The sequence below is a fragment of the Theobroma cacao genome, chromosome 1 (assembly GCF_000208745.1).
Source record: "Theobroma cacao cultivar B97-61/B2 chromosome 1, Criollo_cocoa_genome_V2, whole genome shotgun sequence".
NCBI lineage: Eukaryota > Viridiplantae > Streptophyta > Magnoliopsida > Malvales > Malvaceae > Theobroma > Theobroma cacao.
Window position 1 is genome coordinate 8,783,645 of NC_030850.1, and position 25,422 is coordinate 8,809,066.

General features: G+C 34.2%; 4 protein-coding genes across 9 annotated transcripts in view; 2 read left to right on the forward strand and 2 right to left on the reverse strand.

Moving 5' to 3' along the window:
- Positions 1-2,449, forward strand: part of LOC18612044 (putative vacuolar protein sorting-associated protein 13B) — a 44,019-nt gene extending 41,570 nt beyond the window's left edge. For all 3 annotated transcript variants that reach the window (XM_007048620.2, XM_018122852.1, XM_018122856.1), the window contains 5 exons: positions 579-683; positions 755-865; positions 987-1,091; positions 1,306-1,375; positions 1,486-2,449. In XM_007048620.2, the coding sequence (XP_007048682.2) occupies positions 579-683; positions 755-865; positions 987-1,091; positions 1,306-1,375; positions 1,486-2,174 (1,080 nt within the window). In that variant the 3' untranslated portion in view covers positions 2,175-2,449. The remainder of the gene's footprint in view (positions 1-578; positions 684-754; positions 866-986; positions 1,092-1,305; positions 1,376-1,485) is intronic.
- Positions 2,955-12,381, reverse strand: LOC18612046 (14-3-3-like protein B). Of its 3 annotated transcripts, XR_001928330.1 has the most exons (8): positions 11,889-12,381; positions 10,999-11,305; positions 10,814-10,901; positions 9,550-9,659; positions 9,297-9,445; positions 5,502-5,549; positions 3,444-3,496; positions 2,955-3,348 (listed from the first exon to the last, which is right to left on the reverse strand). XR_001928330.1 is itself a non-coding variant. In XM_007048624.2 (7 exons), exons 1-7 carry the CDS (start codon positions 11,959-11,961, stop codon positions 3,289-3,291), a joined length of 828 nt encoding a protein of 275 aa, XP_007048686.1. In that variant the 5' UTR covers positions 11,962-12,381; the 3' UTR covers positions 2,955-3,288. The 3 variants fall into 3 exon arrangements, 2 of the variants coding, with proteins under 2 accessions (XP_007048686.1, XP_007048685.1); XM_007048624.2 differs by lacking the exon at positions 5,502-5,549 and having other exon boundaries at positions 2,955-3,336; XM_007048623.2 differs by lacking the exon at positions 5,502-5,549 and having other exon boundaries at positions 11,889-12,380.
- On the reverse strand, positions 15,495-16,354 carry LOC18612048. Its single transcript, XM_007048626.2, has one exon. It carries the CDS (start codon positions 16,331-16,333, stop codon positions 15,662-15,664), a length of 672 nt encoding a protein of 223 aa, XP_007048688.2. The 5' UTR covers positions 16,334-16,354; the 3' UTR covers positions 15,495-15,661.
- On the forward strand, positions 18,176-25,369 carry LOC18612049. 2 transcript variants are annotated; one of them, XM_018114169.1, is made up of 10 exons: positions 18,176-18,625; positions 18,964-19,013; positions 19,130-19,208; positions 19,316-19,411; positions 19,639-19,719; positions 19,848-19,939; positions 21,471-21,563; positions 23,397-23,465; positions 24,421-24,621; positions 24,993-25,369. In XM_018114169.1, the coding sequence occupies exons 1-9, from the start codon at positions 18,302-18,304 to the stop codon at positions 24,557-24,559; spliced, it is 1,023 nt and encodes a 340-aa protein (XP_017969658.1). In that variant the 5' UTR covers positions 18,176-18,301; the 3' UTR covers positions 24,560-24,621; positions 24,993-25,369. The 2 variants fall into 2 exon arrangements, with proteins under 2 accessions (XP_017969658.1, XP_007048689.2); XM_007048627.2 differs by having other exon boundaries at positions 18,181-18,625; positions 25,005-25,362.

Here is a 25,422-nt window from a genome sequence, read left to right on the forward strand (position 1 = left end):
GCTCACCTAAATACCAAGTCAAACTAAGCAAAGAAGCCCATAAGTTAGATTAAATCTATTTTTTAAATTTATGCCTAGGAAGACATTCTTCCAAAACTTGCAAGAATTTCCTCCATCAGTGGGCTTCCACATAGTCTTGGGATTAAAATTTCATGTCCTGCTTCTCCATTGATATTACAACTTGAACCTAGGATCTCTAACCCCATCCTTAACACTTGAGTAAGCCCAGGTGGCTACAGTTGATACCTTTTAATTTGGGAAATATATTACCTCATGATTTGAATAGGCTAAATTAGTACTGCTTGCTTATTAATTATGTTATATCATCTTATATCTCATGTTTGCCCGCTTATGCTTCAGAACTTTATTTCCTTGCGAAGTTATCCTTTGGGCTCTAATTTTCTTAGAATCTGCTTCAATAAATTAGTAGTCTACAGCTTACCATGTTTGAATTTCCTTAGTGCTATGTGGTATAGACTAAAGTTCATTATAGTGCTGACTATGTTACTTTACTCGTGATTCATCATCTTCTTGAATCTAAAGAGTCTTTTTGGGGCTCCTACTTGTATAATCTGCAGGTGTTTGGCTCTGCTGGTGTTATAGGTAATCCCATGGGATTTGCCAGGAGTCTAGGCGTTGGAATTAGAGATTTTTTAGCAGTTCCTGCCAAGAGTATTTTGAAGGTAATGAAATTCTTTATTAACTTTAAACTGCTCATTACTGCAGGACTAAAATATGGTGGTTTCTCTTACAGAGTCCCACTGGACTTATCACAGGCATGGCTCAAGGTACTACTAGTCTTCTGAGCAATACAGTCTATGCGCTAAGTGATGCTGCCACTCAGTTCAGTAAAGCTGCGCACAAGGTATCACTAGATTGAACTTGAGTAATTCAGGGTTTCTTCTTTAAAAGTTCATTTTTATGGGAAACTTGAATTATTCAGTTAAATATCATCGGTTGACAATAAAAAGCTATTCTACTTGCAGGGTATTGTTGCATTTACATTTGATGACCAGGCTGTTGCAAGAATGGAAAAGCAATTGAAGGGGGAAGCTTCACACAGTAAAGGCATAATAAATGAAGTCTTTGAGGTACATTATCTGTATGTTGTCTGTATATTTTGTTATATGGATGATAAATACTGCACTGCCGGTGCCAAATCCTGTATCTTGTCAAGGCCTTAAATAAATTATGCTTTTCATTTAGAGCTATATCTTTGACAGCCTAGACATGCTAGACTGAAGCTTCTGGTCGGGCTCCAGTATCGCTTTTCAAGTTTGAATCTTATTTTACTGTTGATTCCAGGGACTTACTGGCCTCCTTCAATCACCGGTTAAAGAAGCAGAGAAACATGGCCTTCCTGGCATCCTCTCAGGTAAACCACAGGCGCAGAGTTGACTGCTTGTCTATATGTACTGTATTGCCATCATGACAAGTAGTCATGCATCATCACCTGGAATGCTGACTCGTTTTATTTTTGTACAGGAATAGCCTTGGGAGTAACAGGACTAGTGGGAAGACCAGCTGCAAGTATACTTGAGGTTACTGGAAGAACTGCACAGAGTATTAGAAACAGAAGCAGAGTATACCATATGGGATCACAACAGTACAGAGTTCGTTTTCCAAGGCCCCTAAGTAGAGAGCTTCCTTTGAGACCTTACTCTTGGGAAGAAGCTGTTGGGATATCAGTGCTTACTGAAGCTGATGATGGCAAGCTCAAGGATGAGGTGTATGTCATGTGCAAAGCACTGAGAAAACCTGGTAAATTTGTCATCGTGACCGAGAGACTTGTGTTGGTTGTTAATTGCCCAAGTCTGGTGGACTTTGAGAAACCTGAATTTCGAGGTGTTGCAGTAGATCCAGAGTGGGTGATAGAAACAGAAATTAGCCTGCATAGTGTAATCCACACTGATGCTGATGACGGAGTGGTACATATTGTTGGAAGCAGTTCAGATGCTTTATTAAGACAGAAGCAGCAGCTGTCTAGGAAGGGTGGTGGGACGAGGAAGCGATGGAATAATCCATCAACTCCTCTACCACTCTTTCAGACCAACTTGGAAGTGGCATCAGAGGGAGATGCAGAAGACTTTTTACTGGTTTTGCTGTCTACAATTGAACAGGGGAAAGAGCATGGGGGTAGAGGATATCTACTGCACCGAAATAACATCAAGTAGGTAGATTTGCATCATTTTCGTTCCTTGTTAACCCAAAAAGTAAAAGGAGAAAATGGGTAATGTCCCAATAGAGGTTAAAAAAATTTTAACCTTTTTTTTTTCAAAAAAAAAGAGAAGAAATTGGGGGGAATTGGGAAAATAGCTATAAATAGAAGAAGGGAAAAGCATATTCTTTTCACTACTGCAATTATTAGTGCATCCTCTTCTTGTACAGAATTATAATGTACAGTAATGTAGTGCTAAGTGCATTTCAGTCTCAACATCTGTTATTATTATTATTCTTTTCGTTTGATTTTAAACTTTTCTACTCAAAAACTGACCAAATTAACCGATTTGGTCAATTAGGTGTAAAATTTTCTCAATATTAGCATTTCTCCATACTCGCAGATTCGTCAAGCGTTTGTTGAACTGTGAAATTAAAAGTTCCAATTACGTCACATATATTAGTATTGAGACTCTCGTGTATATTAGTTAAAAGGATTCCAGTTTCTTTTTCTTTTTCGTTTAGAAACTTTTCACATTAAAATTGAACAAAATCTACATTTAGAGATTAAGAAAGGTTTCTTCTTGGGAGATAATCCTTAGGTTTTCCATCATTGTTGGACATGTCTAAACAGAAATTTAGGCATACATACTTTTTGTATAATAATAATATTACCCTCTGCTTGTCTATGGTTTAGGGTTAAAGAGCCCACATGGTTGAATCATATTTCTGATGGCTCAGTTCCTTTTTACCCAAAAGCCTCCTTAAAGGATACAAGATATTCCCCACAACACAAATTTATACTAGCAATGGCTGGCTGGCGATCAAGGAACCATAAACCCAAATGTAAGCTTTTAAGGTAGTGAGGAAAACCAAACAGCAGATTTCCTCCATCTGTGTTTGTACCATTTACACCCAAAAAGAAAAGGCAATCAGAGCAATCCTAATGCCTAGTCTCGAGCAAAAGCTGCTCACTACAAATTGAACCAACCTCGTCTAGACATCACGCAATAATAAACCACAACACAACATGGCACTTCGAGAGGGAGAGAAAAACACAAGAGTGAATTAACTGATGGTATATATTTAATCTAACATTGGCTATCAGATACCAGTCATTCCCCAAACACATCAAGTCACAAGGGCAGAATTTCCCGCAAGCTTAGGCGATATCACAAGCTGTTGTTTTCACTACAGGGTAAAACAAAGACATCATGAACAAAAGCCATAGGACATGACAGTTGAATAATTAAAGCAGCTAAATTGAAGACAATTAATAATCATACCTCTGCATCATCTCCCGCACCAGATCTGCCAGTGGAGTCCCTCATGGAATCTTCTGTTGCAATAAAGAGTATCATATTAGATTGCATTATTCATGAAAACTTGAAAACTGCAACCTGATTGTAGAGGATTTCTGCATCTACACTTCAAAATAGAGTATCTTGCTACATTTAGATATGTAATTGGTCATGCTGCAGTTTTTACATGGTCAAAAGTCTTTCTGAAATATTAACTTGATGTAAAAGCCTCTTTATACTTTTAATGCATGCATCATGACACATTTCTGGGAATAGACTTCACCACAATAGCTTCTTCCCATTTATATCTTTACACAGAAAAAGCACCGACATTCATTTCATCCACCTATAACAAAAGCCAAGTGTTTTCCTTTGTTCCTTCTCAACCAAATTGGTAGAACAGTCATGTATCTAACACTGATAACAAAAAAAATAAATTCTGACGTGATTTTTATTATGACATGCATGACTATGAAAGTGGATACTTCAAGGTTGTATTACAAAAAAAAAAGAAATCTATGTTACAACATTTTTTATTTCAGTGTCTTACATTTTAACGTCCTTAATATAATCACGAGAATCACAACAAAACATCCACTAACATGCAGTTTTAATTATTTATTACAACAACAATGGGTGCAAGACAGGAAAACAGTTCCAATAGCAGCACATTTTGAACTCCTTTTAACACATTCAAGCCCTGAACTTGAACAAGTCCACAACTAAAATGATGGGAACAAGTAATACCCTCTTCTGCATTCTACAATAAACATTAAAATTTTGCAACTATCTTGGACTGCTCAGAGTTTCAACCTCATTGAAAGTCAACCATATAGCATTGATTTTCATAATCATTGTCTTCTACGGTTAAAAAGCAAAATAATAATTAGAAGAAATAAAAAACAATTTAGGATATCAACACATCATATTGAAACTCTCATGAGCTCTGTGTAAATATCTAAAGAGGTAAACTTTATACAGTAAAACCTCTATAAATTAATATCCGTGAGACTATGAAAATTTATTAATTAATCGAGATATTATTTAATTGATAAATTAATAATTTATTAATTTATCAAGGTATTCTTTATTTTTTTTTCCCAAAACATTAAACTTAATACATGTATTGTGTATTGTGATTACACAAATATTACTTAATTACCGAATTATGATATATCATTAGTTTAGGAATACTTAATTAATATACTTCACGAACATTAAGTCAAGCAAAAACATCTATAAAAAAAACATATAGTATCACAAATGGTAAAACTAAACACAATGACTTATCATCTCAAAGGTATAAAGAAATCAACAATGATAGATGAAATGCATAAAGCATTGTATAAGTACAGCATAGAAAATTCAAATTGCACCTAAAAGCAATTGCAACAGTAAGTGTCAGAAAAGTTTAACTTGTAAGTGGGCCGAGCAACAATATCAAATACGATCAAGAGGTCATCAGAGTATTTATCAGCCAAAATTGAAAAAGGTGATGCCAAACGATACAAAACTAGAAAATTCACTGAGCTAGATAAGGTTCTCTACGAGTGATTTGTTCAATACCAAAAAAAGTTAAGAGATGAGGTCCAAAGAAACATCAAATTAAAGAAAAACAAGTAACATTGGAGTCATATTTTACAAAAGCCTCCTAATTGAGTTATGTATATATATAATTTTGATGTATAATGAGATTATTAATTTATATATCAAGTGGGACCTATATGTTTTTTATAAATGTATTATCTTATAAATTTAACGAATTATTAATTTACCACATTGGTCCCAAGCCGGGACCGGTCAAAACTATTATTTAATCAAGGTTATTAATTTATCGAATATTAATTTATAGAGGTTTTACTGTATGTCAGCATACAAGATTTAGGTGACTTCTAAAGTAATCAGAAACACACACACACATACACACACACCGGGACATACATACAAAGATATGAATACATATACATATATAATTTACCTATTTATTAATTTTATGGCTGCTGCTTTTATTCATTTTTTGCTATAACTACTTTCTGTAAATACCTTTTTATATGCAGTTCTCCGCTCCTACTGCATGAATAGTCTCCAGTTCTAAACAAATTTACACAAAATCTGTAAATAACTACATTCTAATAATTATAACACAAAAAACATAACTAAATTATTGTTAAGGTATTATTAGTTTGTACATACTAATAAATGCCACTAAAATTCTTACACAAACTCTCCTATCTTTTCATGTGTGGGAATCAGAGAGTAAGCAAGTGAAGCTACTCAAGAGACTGACATTTAATAACTTTACAATCAAGTTTGAGCTCTAGTACTTTGAGTAACCATTTGAGTTCCAGTCAAGTAAATGCCACTTAAATTGAGGTTCCATTTTTTCTGTAGATTCTTTTGAACGTACATTTCTATTGCATACATAGTCTAGACAATTTACATAAACTCTGTAAAATAACTAAATACTAATAATTAAACACAAAGAACATAATTAAAACATTGGTCATATAGTGTAGTTTGCACATGCTAGTAAATGCCACTAAAATTCTTATAATATATCTTGTACCTTTTTCATATGTGGGAATCACAGAGTAAGCAAGTTAAGCTACTCGTGAGACTCAATTAATACTTGAACGCTAAATTACTGTAAAGCCAAGTTCGAGCTCTAGTAGTTCAAGTAACTAATCAAGTTGAGGTTGAGCAGAGGGGAAGCCAGGAGGGCTGACAGGGGCCCTGGGCCTCCCTTGGCTTAGGAGATCTTACCATGAGATATACACCTTTTCTCAAATAAAAAAATGGTAAATAGGAAGTGCCCCCTCCCCAAACTTTATAATACTTAGTATGGCAGCTTTCACAATCTGATGACACTTTAAGTAGTGGACCTAATTACTAATTGATTTTCTTCAGCTCTTATTGAAGTTAATGATCAAACAAGCACTTTGACACAAATTATTGTGTCAAGTAATATGAATTATACTGATAAAAGAAAATATAATAAAGAAAATTAGATGGCTATATTTTGCATACAAAAACAATTGTGCATGAACAGACATGAATCACTTTGTTCCTTCCCAGGGTAAAGTTTTTACTTACCTCTGTCTTCAATATACCATGAAATTTCAAAAAAAAAAAAACCAAACAATTGTGCATGTACCTTTACTTTTATTTTTTTTCTTTTATTTCCTATTACCCACTTAGTGTTTTAAAAGTTGTGACTTCTATTCTATTTTTAAGAGAAATTATATATTTTTAGATTTAGTCATTTCATTTTTTATGTATATAATATGGTTTATGATGCTTGAAATTTTGTATTTTTTTATTTATTAAACAATTTATATTTTTCATGCAACTTCATTCTTATTTCATTTGAATTTTGTACTCTAAAGTTTCTAACAAGCCCCATGACAAAGTTCCTGGCTTTGCCTTGACTATGAGCATTTTAATACTTGACATAAGTAAGTAGGTTGTGAGTTAAGATAAGCTTTCATTTTTTTTTGTAGTCAATTTACAATATATATCATATATAATATGCACAATCAATAAAATATAATATTATTATCTAATATTACAATTTAACCCTGACTATAAACTAATCAAGCCTAATCGAGTTAAAGTCAAGTAGTATCAACTTTTTGAGTTGAGACCAAGCATGAAATAATTCAGCTCAAGTATCCAGTTCTCAGTTGAGCTCGAGTTCAAGTTTCATTCTGTGTTGAGACTAATTAAAGCTCAAAAATGAGGTGGTCAGGATTCTAAAATATAGATCTTACCAACTTGATGCCTCTATGCATAATCAAGGCAATTTGGTATGATTGACTTTCAATTTTGAAATTATACCCCCTTTTAAATCATCATCCTTAAATCTCTCATCTATCCTGATGATCTAAAGTCTGAACAAATACATATGCAAAAACCAAAATTTTTTAGGGAAAAAAAGTTATCTAATGCATCTTGACTCTTAGGTCTCCAATTAGCAATAAAAACCTTTAACATCAAATGATTTAAGACTAAATGCTCTAATTAGGATATAGCTTTTTCAAAATAATAGGTTACACCCTCGATTAGGGCTGTGCAAGAAAATTGAGAAAACCATATTCGATCGGTTTGGATCCGTTTTTAACATAAAACAATTTGTTTCAGTTTTCCCATATAGATTTCTGGGGCATTCGGTTCAGTTTAGGATACTATGCGTAGATACCCGAATTACTGTAATTGAACTGATTACAATTAATAGTAGCGAGTACAAGAATTACCATAAACCCCACCTATTTTCACAATCTTCAAAGTTCAAACTTCGGAATACAATACAGCTGATCTCATTCCAAATTATCAAAATCCCATTTGACCAAGTGACATTGTGTGCCTGATGTGAGAACTTGCCCAAGTTATGGGGGAAAAAGGAACTTTGATCATTTCAAGACAGCTCTAGCATCTCTAGGCTTTGCTTTGTAGGAAGGATGGAACAGGGGAAAGATGGAAAACCTTTTACTCCAATGGTTAGGTTCTATGACCACTTTCCTACTTTTTAGCCATCGTATTAAAACTTTTTTCCTCATATTCTTTCTCCTTTCTTTCTGTGCAGTTTCCTATAAGATTTCAATACCTTCTCACCAGCCAAATATTAATCATGGCTTCCTTCTCCTTTAACACAATCATGATATTGTTAACAGATTCAACCGTCCAAGACAAATTATCTTTTATCTTCTCTATTTCATCCAGATCTGAGATCAAATCTAAGATTTAAGATCTCAAACATAAGATCTTAAATTTTGGATGTTGGTTGAAGTAAATACTAATAAACTTTAGTCTGGTATAAGACAGAGTAGTGAATCTGGTGTTTCAAGTACAAGTTCTTAAGGTTTATTGGTTGGTGTGTAATTGGAAGTAATGGCATGTCAATTGGAAAACCTGAAAACCTAAGTTGAGAAAACTGAGTTATTCAGTTTCGGGTAAGATCAGTTTTTCTTCCCAGTTGATTCTGTCTCAGTTTCTTATTAGAAATTTAAGAGGTTGATGTACCAGAAACACATACACCTCTACCCTTGATTTAAAAAATTTTATCCTGATTAGGGCATTTAGCAAATACTTTAATGTTAGTAAAAGAAAAAGAAATCAGACATATACAGAAATAATATTGGTGAAAGAGTTGTCAGATAACATAAATGAAGGATATCATCAACTAAAGCAAATCATGTGAATGCATATAGAAACAAGTCCTTGTCAAAGAAGTGTCATAAAGGTAAAACAAAAAGTGTTATCTAATCAGATATGTTACTATGAATACCAGACTCCAGGGTGTTTTTTTTTTTTTACTTTAATAAAAAAAAGACTCCAGGTTCAATGGGGAAACACAAAACCTGTTTAAGCACTGTTGCTCACTCTCTCAGCATGTTTACAAGTGCAATGGAAAGAGATATCAATCATGTAGTTAGCCTGCAGCATGGTACACCTAGTTGATTCTAGATATCTTGAAAAATATATTATTGTGTAGCTAGTCTGTAGCATGAGCCACCTAATTCATTCTCAGTATCAGTTATAAGCTAATTATTTTAACTGGAAAAGGTTATTATCTCCTTAATTAATAGGAAACATGAAAGCCTCAAAAGACAAACAAAACATAACCTAACATCCCCTGAGGTAGGAAAGATGAAGTTTTTGAGCACTTTAAGAAACATGGAAAGAAATGGTACTCGTAAAACGGTAGCCAACAGCCCAACAGTTTTTAGCTGGATAAAAACATACTGAACCATCTACTAACTAGTCCATTACTTAAAGGGAAATTTTATAATTTAACTTTTTAACTGCATGAAAAAGTCCAGAAAGAATTATAATAATCACCTGGATCCTCTGTGATGTCAGAAGTCCAAAGGGTGAGGTTGTCCCTTAGAAGCTGCATAATTAAGGTGCTGTCTTTGTAAGACTCCTCACTGAGGGTGTCAAGCTCTGCTATAGCTTCATCAAAAGCTTGCTTGGCAAGATGGCAGGCCCTGATAGTGAAAATAGAAAAGAGAAAGAAAAAACAGTTATGTCAAAGAAGATGAAAGAACAAGATTCTAAATGGAATACATCCTATGTAGCAACTCCAACAAACCTCTCAGGAGTATTCATAATCTCATAATAGAAGACTGAGAAATTCAAGGCTAAACCCAAACGGATAGGATGTGTAGGAGGCAACTCAGCCTCTGCAGTAGCGGTAGCTGTCTGTAGAAAAAATGAAATGGGCATATGACACAGCATTTAATGACATTGATATCTTAGCTGAAGAAGACATATTAAGTTCAATCTAATATAATAGATACTCCCACTTAGCCCACCAAAATAAATAAAACACACTGCATAGTTTGGTTGCCCTCTCGTATTGATTAAGTTCCACTTTATACACTATATAGTCAATTTTATTCCACTAAAAAAATCAACAAGCAAATAAATAACTGCATAGTTTATTTGCCTTCTAAAATAGATTAAAAGCCATAAAAAAGAGAAGGGAGTGATACATGCAATGGATGGGTCCACGCAATCCTCAGCACATAAAAAAGGGACATTGTGAGTGGCCATCCATTTTGAGCATGAAAATAAGAAAATAATATTATCCAAAGGAGAAACATATAGAGAGAAACAGATGTATAAAAGCAAATAAGCATCATCTGGAGAAAATATTAACAAATCAAAAAGAAAAATTCTTTCCTCTCCATTAAAATGTTTAAAGCTAGTAAGGACATGTTAATCCCCATCCTTCCCTTTCCTTCTCCCTTCCCTTGATCCAAACAAATACAGTGTCAATAACCAAAGTAAGTACTTCCATAACCAAAGCCATATCTCAACTGGCTAGGATAAGAACATGATCAGAAAGAAATGTACAATCTTCCAAAACCCTTTATGTTAACCAAGTGTAGGACCCAGAAATTCCCATGCTAATGGGTCTCAAGTAATCAAAACAAAACACAAAATATCTAAATATTGTCGATTTTCAATTTCCAAGGATACATAAAAAAGAAAAACATCAATTCAAGTTTAAGCTGGATCACAACATATGGCCAAAATCAATAAACTTCCACCTAATTTTGCTAATACAATACAAAAAGAATCCACAGAGACAATGCCCCACCCTTACCAATAAAGCAAAGGCTCACGGGCCCAACCTGGGCATCAAACTTTTCAAATCAACTTTATGGCAGATAATAAGTCAAGCATACAAGATACCCAAATTTTAAGCAAGGATACAAAAAGTAGTGGTCTTATTGCTTATATAAGTTGGAGAAAAATACCATGGTATATACAAGACCATGGTCATTATTTGTCTTAATATGTAAAAATGGTTACTAAAATTAGTTTAAAATGAATAATTTATTAGATACCTCATATGCCTTCATAGAATGATCAGCAGCCTCTTTCTTCTCATTGCCTGCTTTGAATTCAGCAAGATAACGATAATAATCTGCTTTCCTGCAATTGCCAAGGGTAAAAAGTAAAATAAAACAATAAAAACTAAATATGTTTGCTTCTAAGCAGTCAAAAGTGATGCTCAGATACAACATCATACATCTTATAGAAGAAGACAGTTGATTCACCAGCAGATGCTGAAGGGATGAGATGTTCATCAATCACAGTCATAATATCATTACAGATGCTTGAGAGCTCAGATTCAACCTTGTGCCTGTACTCCTTGATCCGCTTTGCATTCACCTCATTTCCTTTAGCATCTTCCTTTTGCTCTATAGAGGAAAGAATCCTCCATGAAGCTCTCCGAGCACCAATCACATTCTTGTACCCAACAGACAGCAAGTTCCTCTCTTCCACTGTCAATTCAACATCAAGCTTTGCCACGTTCTTCATAGCCTCCACCATCTCTGTCAAATTTAAAAAGAGAGAAAGAGATAGAACCTAGGTAAAGCTTTCCATTTTGGATCAACAAGACAAGAATTCCAAACCAAAATATAGACATTAAACGTTAAAAGATCGATGTTAATTCATAATAAAGTATACTACACAGAGGAAATTCAGAAAAATAACTTCAGTTGGGTTGGGAACCTAAACTTATAGGATTTTAATTTTGTAAAAAGAAATTATCAGTGAACTTCCAAAATAAGTCGACAATTTCACTCCTCTAGCCTTAAATTTTTAAACACTCAAATAATTCCATTGTCCAAAACTAGTCAGCACAAATAAAAATTAAACATAAAAGACCAAAAAAAATAACAATTAAAAATAAAGGACCAGATAAACTCTTCCCATAGATTTTTAAAAAGAGAAAGAGTCGGTAAATTTACACAATTATGACTAAATCTAGTGGACAGCAAAAGCAACATCAAATTCAGCATATTTTTTCTAATCAGCAAGCACAGGGGAACGAAATTGAGCTCGAAACGAGTAGAAAATAAGAGAAAAATGTACATAAAAATTCAACGCAAACAAAAAACGAAGAGTTATCACCATCGTAGCGCTCAGCCTGTTCAGCGAGCTTGGCGACGTAGACGAAATTCTCGCGCTCTTTAGAAGAAGCCATAGCTGATCTCACGCAAATAGCACACCAATTATTTAGGGTTTTATATTGAGAGGATTCTGCTGTTGCAAATCTATGCCGTAGGAGAGATTCTCTCACTCGCTTTCTTTGTCTACTCTTTTGCACCTTAATAATTTCGCTCGTCCAATGAGGACCCAAATTCGGACAGCGGACTTGGGTTGGTTGAGAGTCAGCAGTCCAGACAAAAGTCCTTATTTACTTGGGCCAATCAGAACGTGCCACGCTCCCGTTTGGTGTCACGCGGCATCAAAATCCTTCGCTGTTTTTTTGTCTTCCGCCGTTATATAATGGCCGGCCGTAACTAGTACCTTGCCTATTTCTAGTCCTCCTTTACCACCGACCTTGTCCTCTGGGTTTTTGATCACGAACAAGCAATTTAGGTATGCATTTATCTTTTCTGATCCCAAAATATACGAGTAAATATTCAACTACTTGTATGTGCGTATGTTAACCCAAAAAACACTTAGAAGGAGTGCAATATAAGCCCAAAAATAAATAGAGTGTGAATGCTCTCTAGAAGATACCAAGTTGTTTTTCATAAATTTTTGAAAATTTTAATCATTTCAATTATTAAATCCATTGAATATTATCATTTAATTCCATTAACCTGATATTCTTTTTTTATTTATTCATTTTTCTTTTTAGTTTGTACTATTATAAAGTATTTTGAAAAATAATAAAACATAGTTAAATTATATAATTAGTTTTTGTACTCTATCAATCAAAGTGGTGGAGTCAATTCTTATACAATAATTTACAAAAATTAAATTCATATGCTTTTCAAAATTGACAATTTCAATTCAATCATTAAGGAGTTGAATTTTTTTCTGTTAATTATATTGACATGGTATTTTATTGTGCTATTATGACATAGTTTTTTGTTAATGTGACATTGCATCTGATAATGAGACACTAATAATATGACATTTAAAATTGATGTAATAATTACGCTCAGATAAAATTGATCAAGTAAATACATAGATTTTAAATGATGATTGATGTTAATGTGACATCATTACGTTGTTGACGTGATATTTTTGCAATTTACACATAATGAATATTAATTTTTGATAATAATTAGACATTCAAAAATGAGAAACTAAATCATGCATTATAATATTTACATACTACATTGGAGCATTTGGACAACCAATAGTGATAAATATATAATTTCTTATTAAAAAAGTTTGATTCGATTTTTTTCATTTTTCCGTTTATCATATTAGACATAATAGAGTATTAAAAAATTAAGATAACTTGAAATCATTACAATCAACCAAAGATAAGTCGCTCAATCTATGATTAAGTTTTTTAAAAAATAAATTTATAATTCTTGTATACTTATCATGTATTTTGATGTAATCTCATATTAATCATATTTTCTTATCCAACAGACTTGCCCAGAAGTTCAGAATGGATGCCAAGTTATAGAACTATCCATCATCACAAATTCAACTCTCTCTCATATTTCTCCTATGCCAAAGCACCATTCGGTCGATAATATTAAATTACTTTACTAAAAATTTCCCTTCATACACCTTCTCCTGTGGCTAATAAGTAAAATTGGGGACACCATTAATCATAAATCCCATCATATTTTTCAAAAAAATCTCAACTATTAGCATAAACTTGTTAACACCTTTAACCTTAAGATTTCTTTCCTACATCCAAAAGATAAGATTCTCACAAAACCTAGATTGCAAAGTTTTTGATCCTACGTCAAGTGAGAGTCGAAGAAGGCGGCACATCAGCTGGCAAAATTTGCTTTATCAGGTTCGGGTTTTCATGTTATTATGGGAGATTGCACTCCGTGTATTGAAATGAAAGTATTATGGTTGTTGATAAAAATTATTCGTATCAATAAGATGAAAGCCTTTCCCTTCTCCTGGATAAACGTAAACGTAATATAATTTAATTTCCTTTTTGAAAAAAAAAAAACAAGGAATTTAAGTAAGAAAGAAAAGCAAAAGACGTAGTAACAAATTCAAACTGCATCAGAGTTTCTGGAAACGAGGCTGTTTGTTCTATCAAGCTGCTTCTTCCAACACTGGTGCTTACAACACTGACACGGACTCTTCTTCTTCTGCTTCCTCCCACTCAACATCTCTCCTTCAACAACATTTTCCTCTTCGATCCTGTCCTCAGCGCTCCCCTCTGCACTCTCATTTACTGCTTCATTGCTCTGATTCTTCTCTGAAGAATCCATCCATTCTTTGTCCTTTGTCTTTCTCCACAACTCTTTCATTCTCTCCCTGACTTGGCAATTCCTTTCCTCATGCGACCCCTCACAGAAATCACATTTCAAATCCTTTTTCCTTGATATCTTGATGCTTTTCAATTGCTCAAAAGCAATAGCAAGCCTCAACGCCTCCACCAAAGAATCAGGTTTCTGGGGAACTATCCAATCCTGGAAATCCTCCCTCAATCCATCAACGAAAATCTCTTTAAGCAAATTTTCTGGGATCCCATGATCAGGCCATCTCTGCAAACTCCATTGCAGTCTCAGAAAATATGACCGCACACGCTCCTCACTGCCTTGATTAATCATCATAAGTTCATGCCTCAACTGCTCTGTCACTTGGGTTTTATGGTATGCCTGCAGAAAGGAAGACTTTATTTCTTCCCAACGAAGTGAGGGGTATGGCTCTATGTTAAGATCATACCAAAGCCCAGCCTCATTCTCAAGAGTGACTGGGAAGATCCTCATCATCATATCAACAGAAGATACGTTATTTGCACGGCAAACTTTGGCAAACCTGCTTAAATGGGTCACCGGGCAGTCACTGGGACTACCATGAAAGATAGGCAATGGGGCAATGTTAATATATGAAGTAGCCTCAATAAGATTGGATCGTGACCAAATAGCAGAATTTGAGACTGAATTCAAAGACGCTGCTGCACTTAAACCATTGCCTCTGAGCAATGTTTTGGGGGCATTGGGCGCATTAGTCATGGATTCAGACTGAAAGTCAGACGCATCAAAATCATCATAGTCATTCTCATTCCTCGGTTGTTCCAAGTCATCTCCATTTGATTCATCGGGAGAATGAGACAGAGAAGTATTGTCAACATAATTATCATCACTATAATAATAATTAACGTAGGGGATTTTGCGGTGATGTTTGCTGCGAGTGGCGGATGATTCAGCGGAGAATTGGGGTGATGAAGGTGCATTTCTTGTTCTACGAGTCATCATTGATTTTGTTTGGAATGGAAACGCCGGTTTTGGAAACAAAAAATAAAAGAAAAAACTGCCTGTTCTAGTTGGTTACCGTTTAGATTTAGGCATTTTATTTGCCAAGGAGGCAACGTGTAATTGTGACGTTTTGCTGGTGGCCGGTATTTATTTGGCCCTAACAAAACACTATCAGCATCAATTTCACCCAATAAAAGAAAAAAAAACACTATTTTATAACCATTTATTGAAGAACTTAGGAAAGATCAATGTTGCAAATTGAATAGGTGAAATTAAACATACAAAATAGCAAAATAAATTCACAAATATGGGGAATGTATGAATAGAATATAGATTAATAGGGAATGACATTCCCTTTAATCTTTGTAATTACTTTACAATGGGAAGACTTTCCCATGTCTAATTTGCAAACCAAACCATGTAATCACATTACACCCAATTAAAATAAATGGAAATTTCTCTACTTACACCATAGCAAACGTCTCCTTATGGTCTAGTTGAGACCATTTGAATATCTTTCTTCAGGACTGTATCAGGAATTGTACATCGTAAGTGGATACCAAAATCGCATTTTTTACAGTGGTAAACCCAGAGTCGATCTGGTACATCCTGGCCACAAACATCACAAACGAAGGCTTCAATATTCTCCTTGATGCACGAGAAGGAATAGTAGAGGGTAAGCAAATGTTGATGATCTTTATGATTTATGGTTTTGGGCAGTTTAGCACATCCAACATGGAGATCAAATTGGCATGTGGAGCAATGGTAGTCAAAACCAGTGCCATAGTCATGGCAAGCATGACAAATGAAAATGTTCCTACTATAATTGTCAGGAGGGGCGCAGAGAAGTTTGAGAGAGTGGGGAGGGTGGGATTTGTGTTGCAGCACCAAATTCAATTCGAAGCATGACTTATGAAGAATGAAATCGCAGTCAGACTTGCTGCACATGAAAGTTGAACCTATGACTTCAAGGCCGCAACCAGAGCAAATGAGTTCTTCCTCTGCTTTTATTTGATCGATAGGTCGCAGAGGATGGCAGTGGCTGAAATGATTCACGCATGGACGCAATGGGGAATAGTTGCGGTGCTTAGGCATCGTCAGGAAAACTTTTGTCCAAGGGTAACCATAACTCCCAACTTTCAGTTGAAATATATACATGGGAATGCAACTATTCCTTAATTGTCACCAAAGCCTCCATGTGTTGGTTATGTTTGGAATCAAAGAAAGAGAAATGGAATTCTTCTCATTGAAGAATAGTGGAATTCTTTTCATTGAAGAATAGTGGAATTCTTTTCATTTTAGTATATATTCCTTGATTGCTCATCACTTGGAATCAGTTTTACATTTTCATTTATTCTAGTTTAGATGATGAATCTGGATTAGGAGCATCAAAATTCAAAGCCATGTTAAGGTCTGACACCATCAAAATCAAATACACATCCCTTGTTTCATAATGTCTCTCTAGGCCATAGCCCAGTCATTCTCTCCTTTTCACCCTCAAATTGCAACTGCCAATTAGTGACTTGGCAAAAAAGGGTTAGTAATTTGAACAGTTTTGCTTCTTTTAATTTCACAAAAACAGCCCAGATTGCAGACATTGATTTCAAACACAAACAAGAAAGCCAATCCCAGGCGGATCTGATATAAAACAAATTCAAACATGCCCGCAGACACTCAAAAAAATGTGGGTCGAAACCAGGCCCCCTCATCAAAGCCGCCCAGAAAGGGGGTTCAGAGGGAGCAGACATGTTGACCCATCGGAGGATTCAATTTCTGTGCACATTACCATGCTTCCTTCATTGTTTGTTCCAGAGCATCGGCTTATTGTACACAGATTTTTTCTTCTCAAATCTACTACAGCCACAACCAATTGAATGAATGAATTCCTGTCAAAAAAATTAAAACCCCGACCAGCAGTGACTAAGAAAAAGAGAACTTGACATCAGCTTTTCTTTCTTCTTTGAAGAGCGAGAACTCCCCATGGGAGCAGGGCAGCAGCAGACAAATCTTAAGCACATATATATAGAAAAAAGAGGGCTGCCAATGCTAGGGTTTTTCTTCTTCACCAAATGACAAAAATAACCCAATTCAATAATAAATTCCTTCGACCCCAAAACCTAAGCTTTGGGCCACTAGGACACTCTTATTTGAGGTGCAATTTGTTCATGAATCATATAATGTTATTCTTTTTATAAAAATAAATATTAATTTAGCTATTTTAATAAAATTAAAGACTTTTTTCTTTTAATAAACTTGTTAAAGATTAACATTTAATTGATAAAAAAACCTTTAAAATTTTGATGCCTATTATTTTAAATACATTACATTTTACTAAACATATATATATGTACCTAAAAATTCACATATTTGATTTTTTAATAAAAGAAAATATTTTTCATTCAAAGTTTTTAAAAACATGTATTAAATGGTATTTTAATTGTAACTCAATATGATATGTTTTATTATAACTCAAATAATAGATATAGCGAGGTTGAAGTTTGGTCGTCAAATTAGAATAACAGATACTTCGATTAAATTTTTAAATGATTAAATTATTGATTTAATTTTTTTCATTGTGTTTGATAATTTATTTTAAAAATTAATTAATAGAAGATTTTCAAAAATAGTTTTAAAAATTCTCAGTGACTAAAAACTTAATGTATTTAGTCAATTAATTTTTTTAAAAAATTTGTTATTTAATTACAGTAATATTATGTTCTTTTCTAATCACTTATTCCTTCTTTTTTTTTAAAAAAATTCACCAAAGAAAATAATTATAAAATTCTATTTCTCTTCTACAGAAATTCCAATAAAAAGTTGACTAATATTATAATTTCCAATAGCATACCAAACAATTTTTATATTATAACTTCATTGCTTAAAATTTTTAAAATTTAGTACTAATTTTTCAATGTAAAACGTTTTAAATTAAGTATTTAAATTTTTCAAAAAATAAAGGATGAGAATTGTGTGGAACATCAATGGACACAATTACACGAACCCAGCGTGAAGAGTGAAGACCCAGATATTTTTTTTCTTTTTCCAAATATTTTGATTTCTAAACTGAATGAATGAATAAAACTTATAAGCTGAAGTGAAGGAGAAGCGTTTTAGCTTTGGACAGCAATGGCAACACTAAACTATATGCCATTGAGAGTAAGTTCAACGACAGCAGCATTCTCTCAAGAACAGCAAGCACCAAACCCAAGACGGACCAAAATCATCTTGCCCAAGAAGAAGCCCCTTAAATGGTCAACAGGCGTGGCTCCAGGGGAGTATGGGGGCCCGCCTGCAACCACCAAGCTTCGCAAGTACTGGGGTGGTGAAGAAGACGACCCTTTAACCTCTGATGACTTCATTTGGAACAAGGACTTCGTTGGTAGAATGAAGAAGCTCATTCAGGACCCTGCTTCTGCCGATGACTCTTCTCTTCAACCCTCCCCTGTTAAGGTCAAAGTTTGTTTTTGCTTTACTGTATTGGCCTCCTTCCCAGTAAGGGTTTGTTTTGAAGTTTGGTAGCAGAATGGGAATAGCTTTTATATGGTTATCTTAATGAATTTTGTGATTTAAAGTCTATCTGCTTATGGTTGGTGGCTTTATTAGTGGGGTTGCTATGTAGTTTTAACAGTTTGATTGTTTTAATTGTTTGTTTGATTGATTGTCATTATCCCATAATAGAAAAAATAATTATATTTTTCGTTGATATGATTGTCAGTTGGACTGCATTACTCTCATATTTTGTTCATCGCCTATGTTATAATTCAGTTCATATGGTTTGGTGTAAACAGGAAGAGCCTTCTGGATTTTTAAGCTTAAATCGAGTTATGAGCCTTGACAGGTTTATGCCTATTAACAATGTGACAATTCAATGTATTTTCTCTAGATATTTCTCTCTTCCATATTTGTTGCTCATGTTATTTTTTTTTTTTTTCATTGATATGGGAATATAAATAGTCTGGATGTCGATCTGAGCAAGGAACTTACAGCACCTTCAAAGCCTGTGTTAGAACAGACAGTTGAATCTACAACTCAAGTGAGACAACGGGTTTTCATTTCCTATCAGATCTTCTTGATCTAATGGCATTTTCTCTCTAATCACGAAATTTCTTATTTTGTCTATTGGAATGAAATGACTACCAGAGCAGTGGTAGCATGTCGTGCAAATGGAAATTGGTGCCAACACGGCGTGAGCAAGAAAAGTGGGATAAAGCAACCAAGGCTGCAACTGGTGGCAGTGTGAGTTATAATTCAATTCCCACAAAGTGGTTATAAGTAACTTTTGATCAGTTAATTGTCAGTCAAGAAAACACATAGTATGAATACTTGTGACTATGAAGCACAAATTTTGACTTTGATTTTGCCTTCAGAAGTAGAAGCTTTATTCATGTTGATTCTTGACATTGTGAAGTGGAAGGATACTTCCACTTTGCATTTTCTGATTCTGATGTGGTTCTACCATCTAGGATGTGATATTGCGGGAGGTACGGCGGCCTCAAGGAGACCCTGAAGTGTTGGCTGCTCAATCAAGGGAGCAGTACTTTAAGGTAGTTGGGAGTAGTATTTGTTGATTTCATCATCTCATTTGTTACAGTTTCACTCTGTTTGTACCTAGGGGAAGAGATATCTTAAGGTTTTCTCTTATCTTTATAACTTTTGGAATTTCATGTTGCAGTTGAAAAGGAAGTTGCAAGTTCTCACCTTGATTATAGGTGGTGTTGGTCTAGTCTCAGCTTATGTTTCTTACACTCCTGAAATTGCTGCTAGGTTCGTTTATATTTGCACATATTTTAGTTATTTAGTATATTTCTTAGTAGGCAGTCTTCCTGTATACTTAATATAATTTGCAATTTAGGTTAATAAGTTGTTCCTTGTGGCAGCTGAGATTAATCTCTCTTATTCTTTTTCTTTCCTTTTTTCCTTTTTTAAACTTTTGTGGTCTGTCATGTTTTAACAATCAAGCATATCAGATACCTATTACTAAAATCATTGGGTAAACTCCTACACCCTTGTGGTTTCCAATTTTCTCACATGGCATACTGTTATTTCTTTTTTCCCAATTAGTATGCTGTGAATAAATTCTGTTTCCATAGGGGTTAGGTTGTTAATTTTGCTCAGTAAAATTTAAAAAAGTACCTTTAAGTGTGAATAAATAGGCTAACTTTTGAATTGAGGGTATTTTGATAATTTTATTGGATGAAATTAACAGTTTAACCTCTTTAGGAACAGAATTTATGTACAAGGGCTAAATGGAAAAAGGAAATCATAGAGTGCTATATGGAAAAAGTTGGAACCGCAGGAGGTGTACAGTGGAGTTCACCCTAAATCATTTGAGTTGTTCTCTATATTAACCATTGCTCAGAACTTGAGAACAATATGTATTGCTAGCCATCTAGTAATTGAGAAGTGAGAACTACAGTTTATGAATGCTAGAACTGGTGTATTTGTGAGGATATGTCACAAACTTGCATTATTTCTTATTTCAGCTTTATGTACTCTCTCATCCTCCCCCCCTCTCTATGTCTTCTCCTTCCATTGGTGCTACCATGCTGGGTATTCCCTCCTTTCTTTTTTTTAATTCCTCTCTCTTCATTATCAAATCTTTCTGTCTTTGACTTAATTACACTTCCTTTGCTCTTTCCTGAGAGTAGAGAAAAAAAGGATGAGAAAGAAGTGATACAGAGAGAAAGGGTGAACAAAAAAGAAGAAAAAAGAGGGAAACTAAAATTGAGTTACTTAGGATCCAGCATGGCCTTTTTTGTTACTTTTTTTAATGGTAATTAGAGTAAGGACCATTCTAAGAATAGTTTCAAACTATCATAAATGTCAAAATTTAAACCATGTGGGCTGTATAAGAATTCAACTCAAACTTTAAGGATGATGTTTTTATTTACCCATTTCATTGCTTTATGGATCTGGAGATGTTACATGTAAATTCAATTTTTAGTATATTGTAGAGTTAAATAATTGTCAATAGCTTTAAAACCTTATTTTAAGCCATGCATTAGTCATAACCATCTGCACACATTCCTTTTGTATATTTGTTGGCCATAGCCTACTGCCATGTCAAATGTATTGTTAAGAGACAACAATCTCAACTAGATCATACAACCATTAACTTGCTTTATATGAAAATCCCTTTTGAACAGATAATGATTCTCTGGTTGTGATTATAGGTGGAAAGAGTATTAGTTTTATAGTTCTAGATCTATTATGCCATTGCATATAAACTTTTAAACTTAGGAGCTCACTGTTCTCGCCATGATATCTGAAGCTTTTTGATTTTTCCTGACTGCAGCTTTGGTGCTGGGTTGCTTGGTTCTTTGGTGTATATGCGTATGCTGGGAAGTAGTGTGGATTCCCTTACAGAAGGAGCAAAGGGGCGTATGAAGTAAGTAATTTATTAGTCCTTAAAACTCAGATGCTTACTATCTTGACCTGATCACTTTCAGGTATATTCTGCACTATCTTGACATCCTTGGTACCACGTATTTCTTTGACTGCGTACTCACTTAACTGATCATCTCAGCAACCATAGTATCATTAGTAGTTGAAACCAAAATACGGCAAATGAAACAGGACATAAATTTCTAATTCTTTTCTCTTACTGTACTTACAGAATGTAAATGTGAATCAGATAGATGAAATCAGCTGGATACTGATTTAGATGCTTAAACCCTTTACATGAAGAATGACTTATTAAGGCTCTGCTTGGTTGATGCTTTTGCTATTGGCCTTTTATTTCTGTTCATTTTTTATTTTCTGCTTTTTGCTTTCTATTCATTTTTTGAACAAAAAAAAAAAAAAAAAAAAGAAGTAGAGGAAAAAGAAAGCAAATAGCAAATAGAAAGCATCAACAAACGGAGCTTAAGCTTTACAAGTAAAAGAAAAAAATGAAAGAAAGCTTTAGGGAACTGTTGCTATAAATGCATTTTATTTATTTATCACTGCAATGATTTGATATTTTACAATTTTATTCATTCCTAGATGATAAAAACTTGGTTAGATAATTTGTTCAGACATTTGATAATCTATATGTTATGTGGAATGCTTTGGTTCCACTATAAATTTTACTTTAAAGTTAAATACTTGAACTTCAAGTCGACAGGAGACTTGTGCTCACACAGGTTAGCTCTTTGTTAAGTATAGAGGAGGTAATGCTGTTCAACAGTTTTACCTGCATTATGTCCATTTTTCCCCTGTAGTTTCTTGACAGGTTTCATCTGCATGTTCCAAGAAGATACTGTCTTGCTAAAACACTCTTATCTTGCTAAATTTACATTGACTATTATTTAAATGAGGTAGTAAACTTGAGTTATGATCCATGAGATACCATATTGTCGAATCCCTGAATGTCTTGCTGAGTAATGCCACAAAACAATCTCACAACTAATGTTCTACAGATATATGTCCATTGTGTATTTTATTTGCATAACTCTTTTGACTTGTTTCCATTGGTAAGACTAGTTTTAATCTCACCAAAGAAAAAACCAATTTGTTTTGAGTGCAGAAATGGTCATTGGAGAATTTTGATATTAAATGTGCCTAAATTTAATGTTTTCATCAAATCTTGGAAATAAACTTATTTCTTAAAGTAAGGACCCATGTTGGTAGTAAAATATAGTAAGAGAGTTTCTTGTCAAGACAGTTTTGGAATGTGTAAAAGGATTAAAGAGTAGTTGGGATAAATACCAACATAAGGAAATTTATAAAGTCCTCTATGAGGAGGCAAGTATCAACCTAGAGAGACATAGTTGTCTTTTCTCCTCTTTGTGCCCCTCTTGATCCTTCTCTTCTCTGTTGTGGCTTTGATAGCTTTCCTTTAATTAGGCTTTCCAATATTCTGCTTGCATGTCAAGAACTGATTTCGCAACAGTGATATAGCGGAAGTTGGTCATTGCAACCTGCTTTCAGCATTGTCGCAATGAGCCATAAGTGCTGAGGGCAAGCTCTAAATGTTCAGTGCCATGGGAAATGACCTACAAGTAATGGAAATCGCTCAAAAAATTCTAAGTTGAACAGGATGAGATCCGTGATGTCTTTTTCTTTTTTGGGAAATGGCCTACAAGTAATGGAAATTGCTCTAAATTTCTAAGTTGAACAGGATGGGATCCATGGTGTCGTTTTCTTTTTTTTTTTTCTTTCACATTTGTTCCTCACATAATCTTCCAAGTCTAAAGTGACTTGATTTAACTTTTTAGCTCACTTTGAGCTTTGCTTTCAGGGGTGCAGTTGCACAGCCAAGGCTGCTCGTTCCTGTTGTATTGGTCATGATCTATAACCGTTGGAATGGGTAAGCACCTTTTCTAGCATTCTCGTGTTGATAAATTGCTTTATCTGTTAACTAAGAAGCAACTTTTCTCAAGGCAGTTTGTTGAAATTCTGGTGAAATCTCTTTCTCACGTCTCACCAACTTCTGAGCATTTCTATAACTTTACAACTCTAGTAATGCTCTCTATTTTGTAATTACCTGTTGTCCTTGTGCATTCTGTTATGCTGTTCTTTCCTCTATTGTGTAAAATCTATCGCTTAGGGTGCACAATGGAAGATAATCCTCTTCCATCCCTTTACTCACTCTATACACATCGAACATGCCTAGATTTGATTCCAAGACCTTAAACTCTGTTAAAAGAAAAGATACCACCAGGCTACGTGCTTGTGGGCATTATTTCACCTTCAATTGCTGTGTCCTGTATTCAAGATAGTATTTCCATTTTTCATCATGTTAAAAGAATAAAATTTTCTTTTTCTTTTCTTTTTTTTTTTTAAGAAAAAGTTTACCGAATTTTGAATCATTTTGTCTGAGATGTTTCCTTTGTACTTCATACTGTAACTTATCCTACGGGGAGGTAAGTTTCACAGCTCAAAGCCTAGCTGTTAGAATTCTGCATTTAGATATCTTTTGGTTAGAGTTTATGTTCTTCCCCCAATAGGTCACTTGGTTGACAAATTTGTTTCTCATGCCATATTTAACTATTCTTACATCATGTTACCTTTTTGGCATTATAAAAGGGTACTGCTTTGTCTTCATGATTATCCTGTTCATTTTAGTACCTTTCTCAATGGCTTTCTCTAATTTGTTGTAAGATGCTGTTAGATTTTCTGTCTGTGGTTTTCCGGGCAACCTTGAGCAAATACATCAAAATCCTCTGTCAAAAATTCATCCAGTTCAAGGCATGCGGATCTTCAGATATACTCAAAATCCATAAAAGTTTTGATTTTCATGCTGACAATGTTGTTTGGTGTAGGATCCTTGTTCCAGAATATGGTTATATGCATTTAGAATTGATCCCAATGTTGGTGGGATTTTTCACATACAAGATTGCCACTTTCTTTCAAGCTATAGAGGAGGCAGTTACTGTAGTTGAGAAAAAAACAGAGGTTTAATATTGAAAACCCTGTCACGCAGAAGGGCATCTTAAACAATAAACTTGCTGCAATTCCCACAGGTATTCTATTCATTTTCAGTAATTTCTACACAATTAATAATTCTTTGTTTTAAGACTTCTGGCTTATTTTGGTCTTGCCAACTTTGTATTTTTCTGTTTTTCTTTATATGAATTCCTGAATTTTGTTTAGAGTTATTGAATGTGTTAAAATGTCAGAGGAGAATTGAGGTATATAATCTAACTTAGCAAAATTTTATCCAAAAATAAAAGAGCAATAATTGGCAGGTTTTGGCGTTGTGGATACACATATTTATAAAAAAAAAAAAAAACTGTGCTTAAAAGTGCAAATATAAGCCTTTTCGGCAACTTACATTTTATGCCCCTTTCTTTCCACTTTTACTTTCAGTATTATTTTTGTAACATATATGCAGAAATGGTTTCAGCTGCTGATTGGGCTGCTTAGAAGCGAGGGATAACATGAAAACATTGGGCAGAAGACAAATAGAACAAGAAACTCTTACCATTCTTAATCATTACTGGATATTAAGAAGGTTGTTGGATTTCTTTTGGTGCATCGATTTCTCTTGTTGAAGAGCAAAATGCTTTGTAGAAGATGACAGTAATTATTCTTGTACACTTTTGATGTAAAATGCTATCTAGAGACAAATTTTTGTTTCTAGATTTCAATCTATTTTTTCTTTTGGGACATGGGAAGTGTCACTGGGTCTCCGCCTTTGGTGGGTTATATAACCAAAGGTAGTACTTTGAATATATAATAAGAGGTAAGAGCCTATGATAATACATCCAACCTCCTGCTGTTCAACTAAATTTATGATGAAACTATTTCGAATGTTATATGTT